Source organism: Sapajus apella, unplaced genomic scaffold, assembly GCF_009761245.1.
Source record: "Sapajus apella isolate SASKATOON/1434 unplaced genomic scaffold, GSC_monkey_1.0 scaffold3251, whole genome shotgun sequence".
Taxonomy (NCBI): Eukaryota; Metazoa; Chordata; class Mammalia; order Primates; family Cebidae; genus Sapajus; species Sapajus apella.
In genome coordinates this window covers 1-7,673 of record NW_022440177.1, presented here as the reverse complement: position 1 = coordinate 7,673, position 7,673 = coordinate 1, and the positions used below count along the sequence as shown (strand labels likewise).

The 7,673-nt window shown below is 53.3% G+C and overlaps 1 protein-coding gene across 1 annotated transcript; it reads left to right on the top strand.

The window, feature by feature from the left end:
- Positions 1-6: 6 nt before the first annotated feature.
- LOC116547460 (myosin-6-like) lies at positions 7-7,668 on the top strand (the record flags this gene model as incomplete). Its single annotated transcript, XM_032273414.1, has 13 exons — positions 7-69; positions 227-469; positions 617-793; positions 1,067-1,212; positions 1,472-1,562; positions 3,711-4,100; positions 4,439-4,565; positions 4,649-4,767; positions 5,098-5,294; positions 5,813-5,996; positions 6,228-6,393; positions 6,497-6,621; positions 7,516-7,668. Coding segments are annotated over exons 1-13 (2,169 nt in total), but the record flags the coding sequence as incomplete, so codon positions are not given.
- Between the last annotated feature and the right edge of the window lie 5 nt (positions 7,669-7,673).

The window sequence follows — 7,673 nt, the reverse complement described above, 5'->3', positions numbered from 1 at the left end:
AAGGAGCTGGAGGAGAAGATGGTGTCCCTGCTGCAGGAGAAGAACGATCTGCAGCTCCAAGTGCAGGCAGTGAGGCCACGTGATTATCTCTTCAGCCCTCCTCTCCCCTCCCCTAGATTATAGCCCATCTCACAACCAGGGGCTGGGAGTCAAGGAGTACCAGCTCTTTTTAAGACCCTAGATCTCCTCTCTAACCATCAGCTTCCTCCCTGTTCTCTTCTCCCAGGAACAAGACAACCTCAATGATGCCGAGGAGCGCTGTGACCAGCTGATCAAAAACAAGATTCAGTTGGAAGCCAAAGTGAAGGAGATGAACGAGAGGCTGGAGGACGAGGAGGAGATGAACGCTGAGCTCACTGCCAAGAAGCGCAAGCTGGAAGACGAGTGCTCAGAGCTCAAGAAAGACATCGATGACCTGGAGCTGACACTGGCCAAGGTGGAGAAGGAGAAGCACGCAACAGAGAACAAGGTGAGGGCAGCTCCCTGTGGCTCCAGCCCAGGTCTCCTCAAGACTCCCAGACCAAAATGTAGTCCTGGTCCTTGGCAGGGAGCTCCCCATAGATGTCTCCAAGCTGGTGATCTTTGACTTTAAAGGAGATGGGTTCTTGGTCGGCAGGTGAAGAACCTAACAGAGGAGATGGCTGGGCTGGATGAGATCATTGCCAAGCTAACTAAGGAGAAGAAAGCTCTACAAGAGGCCCACCAGCAGGCCCTGGATGACCTTCAGGCCGAGGAGGACAAGGTCAACAGCCTGTCCAAGTCTAAGGTCAAGCTGGAGCAGCAGGTGGATGATGTGAGTAGTAAGAACCCTGTTCCCTCTCTCAGAGCAAGATTTTGCAGGCAACACCAATGGCCCAGAAAGTCCTGATCCCTAAATTAACTTCTGTGGCCCTTTGAGCTTTTTTGCTCTACACTAGGGTAGGTCTCTGAAACCTTTGTTCTTGCAGGATTTCTCTACTGGTTTGACTTCCAATCCCACTGGACTTTAAGTTTGGAAGGAGACAAAAGAGCACGCTCTATGGATTTCATGTATTCCACACATTGCTTTTTTCCTTCTCTCTTTCAGCTGGAGGGATCCCTGGAGCAAGAGAAGAAGGTGCGCATGGACCTGGAGCGAGCTAAGCGGAAACTGGAGGGTGACCTAAAGCTGACCCAGGAGAGCATCATGGACCTGGAGAATGACAAGCAGCAGCTGGACGAAAAGCTCAAAAAGTAGGAGACTGTGGTGGCCAGGAGGGGCTAATGGAGGTGTCTGGCCTGGTGGATAGAGTGCGGGGTGCTGCACCCCCACTGCCCACAGTTGCCGTGGGCACACTGGGAATGAAGTCAATCACAGCCCTCTTTCTCCACTCTCTGGGCTGGTGGGAGGATGGGGACATGCTGATTCTGGCATGCGAAGGCCAAGAAGAGAATGAGCCCCAGAGGAAGGAAGGCCACCTCTCCCTTCCCCACCTCCACCCTTCTCCTGCAGGAAGGAGTTTGACATTAATCAGCTGAACAGTAAGATTGAGGATGAGCAGGCACTGGCCCTTCAGCTGCAAAAGAAACTGAAGGAAAACCAGGTAACATTCTTCTCAGTGCAGGAACGTGGAAGCTCAACAGCCCTGAGGTGACTGAAGCTACAGCAGCTGCTTAGGGTTCTACACAATATCTGGAACTCCAGGCAGCCTCACAGACCCAACCATCCCTGACTTACAGTCCCTCAGGAACACGAGCCTTCCCCCATAGAGCAAGAATACAGTATGTGAGCAAAACTATTTGAGAAGGGGGAGTCATACCTACTAAAGGGCTTCTTTTGAGATCTGCTCTGCCTCATAGTGTTTCTGCTCTAAGACAAATGATAGGGCTCTATTCTCCTCTAACCCTTGCTCTAGTAGTTCTGCCCTCTGAATGTGGGGGGTAAAAAAACCTTCAAGGAGCACCTTCCTGTGAGCTGTTCTGTTCATATTCTTCCTGGTACTAACCCCAGCCACTAACCCAGGCTGAGTCGCCATAGGGCACTCATGATAGGAGCCAATTCCTACAACCTTGAGCAAATCATTTACCCTCCCTGATCCTCAGATTCTCATCTCTCCTATAAAATGAGACTGACAATACCTATCACACAGGACCAGAGGAGATAATGTATTTGAAACCACTTTGTCAACTAGGAAACACTATATAAGCATCATTTTAATATAGCCCAGTTTAGAGAGTCAACCAGCCAATAGCCTAAGAATGTATTGTGTCTCCTCCATAGCCTTCTCATTCCTCTGCAAGTTAGGATTGAGTGAACAGCTATAGTCTCCCTTAGCTTTAATGAAACTCAGACTTCAATGTGCTTTTAGTATCGGGGTTGGCAGAAGACCCTTGGAAGTCCACAAGGCAGGGACTGCCATCCCCATTTTATAGCTACAGAAGCTACATGGCCAGGTCTGGATATAGTGACCCCAAGGGCAACAGGAACTCAGCTACGGGGGCAAGACCTTGTCCTCTCATTTTGGGGCAGACTGTGGTTGGTAGAATGAGGTAGTCTCCCCTCTGCACTTGAGGCCCATGGCCCAGGCTGCAAGTAATATATGAACACAATTCCACTCCTCTGGGGCTGCACGGGGACTGGCCTGCCTTCAGTAATAATTTGACTTCCTATCTTCTTGGATGCCCCTTCTGGATTTTAGATAGACCACTGGGCCATCCTCATGCTCTTCTACCCGGGGTCTGGGCAACTTCTTTGGCCTCTTGGACCCAGGATAACAGTCCCGTAAATCTCATGAGGTATTGGCAATAGGCTGTGGCTCCTCCTCCATGCCCAAGATCTTGTTCAGAAGTACCACCTTCTCCACCCTAGGAGCAGAGGCATGGTGGTCTCTCTGCTGCTCCAAGGACCCATCCATGAACAGTCCATTAAAGCTGTCCATAACCCCAGGAGAAGGGATCCCCACTGAACCCCGCTTTGCTCCTAGCTAACCAGACAACAGACCAAAGTGGTAGATAGGATATTCTTACAATTTAGTCAAGACCAAGGCTAAGACCAGAAAAGTGAGGCAGGAGCATTTGAAGAGGATGAGGAGATGAAGTGAACAGGAGAGCATCCTGCTCTGAAAGAGAGCACTTTTCAGACCACTTTCCTGGTCTGAAAAGAGAGCAATCATGTTGAAACTCAGCCCGGGGCATAAACACAGGAAGCCCTGGAGAGTGAGGAATACAGCTAATTGGGACTGTGGTTAACTTGGAGAGTTGCAAAGGTATTTGATTGCTTCGAGGCATATTGTCGCAAATATTTGTAAAATACAAGTATCCACTTTCGTGTCTTATGGATAGTGGAACACAGCCTAGTAAATCTGGAGACTCTGAAATTCTTGATCTAACAGGATCCCAGGATGCCGCTCAAAACAGATTCTCACGATTCAGGGCTGTAGATGCTCAGACTGGGCCTGAGATGCCCTCAGGAAATGCCCTGAAGATTTGGCTTCAACCAAATTCCTATTGATGACCTATGCATTATAGAATGTTTAGCACCATCCCTAGCCTCTACCCTCTAAATGCCAGTAGCAAGCCCCACCAAATCATGACAATCAGACATTGCCAACAATTCCCTGGAGCACAAAATTGCCCCTAGTTAAGAACCACTACTCGAGAGGTACCTGAGTGCCTGGTAGCCTTTTAGAGCCCAGAGGGATTCCAGCGGAGGGGTCCAGACGGTGGGTCTAAACCCTTTGTGTCCGGCCCAGGCACGCATCGAGGAGCTGGAAGAGGAGCTGGAGGCCGAGCGCACCGCCAGGGCCAAGGTGGAGAAGCTGCGCTCAGACCTGTCCCGGGAGCTGGAAGAGATCAGCGAGCGGCTGGAAGAGGCTGGCGGGGCCACGTCTGTGCAGATCGAGATGAACAAGAAGCGTGAGGCCGAGTTTCAGAAGATGCGGCGGGACCTGGAAGAGGCCACGCTGCAGCATGAGGCCACTGCCGCGGCTCTGCGCAAGAAGCATGCCGACAGTGTGGCCGAGCTGGGCGAGCAGATCGACAACCTGCAGCGGGTGAAGCAGAAGCTGGAGAAGGAGAAGAGCGAGTTCAAGCTGGAGCTGGACGATGTCACCTCCAACATGGAGCATATCATCAAGGCCAAGGCAGGCTCTGCTCAGCCTCTTCTTGCCCTCTCCCCTGCACAGCGGAGCCTCCCCCACACCTCCTGTCTCTGTCTGCCATTTCCTTTGTCATTTTCATTCCCTTTGTCACCCTTTGGTCTCTCTTCCTCTCTCCCCTGCCTCCTCTCTGGCTCTCCTCTACATCTTTATCTCCATCTTCCTCCCATCTTTAATTCAAATTCCTCTTCAGACTGCGCCCTCCCACACCTTCTGTGTCCCCCTCCTGCCCTCTGGCATTCCCCATCTCTGACCCTCTTTTCCTTCCTCTGGTCGACTCAGCCCCTCCCACACTCACCCTTCCTGTCCCTTGCTTCCTGAAGGCAAACCTGGAGAAAGTGTCTCGGATGCTGGAGGACCAGGCCAATGAGTACCGCATGAAGCTAGAAGAGGCCCAACGCTCCCTCAACGACTTCACCACCCAGCGAGCCAAGCTGCAGACAGAGAATGGTGGGTGCCCCTAATCAGCCCTGCCTGCCTAGAGTAGGACATGACTTGTGGAATGGCCCACAAGCCCCTCATTTCGCCTCCAGGAGAGTTGGCCCGGCAACTAGAAGAAAAGGAGGCGCTAATCTCGCAGCTGACCCGGGGGAAGCTCTCCTATACCCAGCAAATGGAGGACCTCAAAAGGCAGCTGGAGGAGGAGGGCAAGGTGAGGCCCAGGCAGGAAGGTAGGCGGGCTTGACGGCAGCCCTGGGGCATTCACCTCAACACCAAAAATGGAGCCTGGGGCTGGAGAGAGTCCTCTGCAAGGGAAAGAGCCTCCAGTCTAGCTTCTGTCCTGCAGCTAAGCATCATCTAATGCCTCTTTCCTTAGTTGTAAGAGGATGGGGTGGGCAAACTGGGAAACCCCTCGGACAGTTTCCACATCAGCCCGCATGCTGAATAAGGCTAGGCTTGGTTGAAGTACTAGACAAGAGAAGGATCTGGAGAATGGGGCACAGGGAGTCCCTCCTACCTCCTGGTGCCCACCCCTCCCCAGGCAAAGAACGCCCTGGCCCACGCACTGCAGTCGGCCCGGCATGACTGCGACCTGCTGCGGGAGCAGTACGAGGAGGAGACGGAGGCCAAGGCCGAGCTGCAGCGCATCCTGTCCAAGGCCAACTCGGAGGTGGCCCAGTGGAGGACCAAGTATGAGACGGACGCCATCCAGCGGACTGAGGAGCTCGAGGAGGCCAAGTGAGCTCCAGATGCCCCTTTAACCTGGCTCTCAGACAGGAAGGAGCGAGAGGACCTGGGGTGGGGATAGGCAGAGTGATCATGAGAAGGAGCTGGAGAGACAGGAGGAACTCAGAGGGCAACAGAGGCGCTTGGAAGAAAGCCTGGATCCTTTGCTCTGTGAACCTGGCTGGCCCTGACCCACTTCCTGTGACGGGCGAGCTTTTGGCCCGGGTTATACCTGATGCTCACGTATAAGACGAGCAAAAAGCTTGTTGGTCAGAGGAGCTACCGTCGATCAGCCTGTGTAGAGGGCAAGGGCAGGGGCCACTGACACCCAGATGCCACTGCAGGTAGGGAGGATGCCCGGGCAGCCCATGCTGGTGGACTCTGTTTCAGGCGCCAGCAGGCTCAGCTCCCTCTAGGCTGGACTTATCGTATCTTAAGGAGATACAGGGAGGAGGTGGGAGGAGGTCCACCCAAAGCTCCACTGTTGCCCAGTGGAGTCACACACACACCCTCCACCTTCACCTGGGCAGGAAGAAGCTGGCCCAGCGGCTGCAGGACGCTGAGGAGGCCGTGGAGGCTGTTAATGCCAAGTGCTCCTCGCTGGAGAAGACCAAGCACCGGCTACAGAACGAGATTGAGGACCTGATGGTGGATGTGGAGCGATCCAATGCAGCTGCTGCAGCCCTGGACAAGAAGCAGAGGAACTTCGACAAGGTGGGCCATGGGTGGGGGCCACAGCCAGCACGCAGGGCAAGGGGGCATGAGGGCTTCAGGGCGAGGCCAGAGCTGTCCTCCTTGGAGGTGGGAGAGGAGGCCTGAGTCCAGGCTGGGAGCCAGGGACAGATCTTGGACATGGGGCTGAGGCTAGGGGCTGAGGTGCTGGGAAGCAGTAGGGCCAGGGGGCTGAGGCTGTGGGGCTGAAGAGTGTGCCTTGTTCCCGGACAGATCCTGGCTGAGTGGAAGCAGAAGTATGAGGAGTCGCAGTCAGAGCTGGAGTCCTCGCAGAAGGAGGCACGCTCCCTCAGTACTGAGCTCTTCAAGCTCAAGAACGCCTACGAGGAGTCCCTGGAGCACCTGGAGACCTTCAAGCGGGAGAACAAGAACCTTCAGGGTGTGCGGGGGCTCAAGAGGCCACAGATGGGCTGGTGGGTGGGAGGGCCATGCTGGGACAGAGAGAACACAGGCTTTGAGCTTTCTGGCCCTCTTCTCCCCAGAGGAAATCTCAGACCTTACTGAGCAGCTGGGGGAAGGAGGAAAGAATGTGCATGAGCTGGAGAAGGTCCGCAAACAGCTGGAGGTCGAGAAGCTGGAGTTGCAGTCAGCCCTAGAGGAGGCAGAGGTGAGGGCTGAGAGTTCCTGCACCCCATCCACAGTCTGTCACTCCCTCCCACTTCTCCCTCACCTGGGGGTGACCCTGACCACAAGATAAAATCTGTTTGCTCCATATTCTTTGTTCAAAGTCATGTACCCACTATCTACTACCCAGGACTACATCCAAAGCTGAGGTCATTCCAAAGGAAAATGTCTGATTAGAGGCCAAAGGTTTTGTTTCCTACCAGGTTTTAAAAGTTAGAATCTGGCCATGATAATAACCACTTAGACAATGGGTAGGAGCATGGGCTCCAGAGTCACACAGGCCTGAGTTGGAACACAGCTTGAGGACTTCCATTGTGTCATTGGGCAAGATCTTTAATCTCTCTCTGCCTGCGTTCTCTCATCTGTAGAATGAAATTAACTATAACACACCTCATACAATTTTACACTTGATTATTATAAAGATTAAATGGGGGAACACATTTAAGCACTTTATGTTACTCTTCAATTTTAAGCATCTAGGAATAGCCCTGAGTTTTCTGGGCTTCTAACTTTTCTCAGGAAAGGGTGAGAGACCTGGAAAACAAAATTAAAAATTTGAATTTGTGGTTATAAATATTCCTCCCTTTTCTATAATACTTTAGACAGGTCAGGAATTTATGCAATGTTAGTGCTGGATGGTCTGGCAGTTGTGAGGTCCAAACCCTTTCCTTGACAGAGGAAGCCCAGGGAGTCCAGCACTTTCTCCCCAACAGCACCGTGGTGGGCACGGGGTGCAGATCCCACCTCCCCATCTCCTCTCAGCTCTTCTTCTCTGGGCCATAGTCCTGGCTGACACCCTGTATCTTCTCAACCTCCCTTCCCACCCTGCCCTGTGCCTTGACTGTCTGCCCACATCCCCTCCCCCACCCCTTCCCAGGCCTCCCTGGAACACGAGGAGGGCAAGATCCTCCGGGCCCAGCTGGAGTTCAACCAGATCAAGGCAGAGATCGAGCGGAAGCTGGCAGAGAAGGACGAGGAGATGGAACAAGCCAAGCGCAACCACCTACGGGTGGTGGACTCTCTGCAGACCTCCCT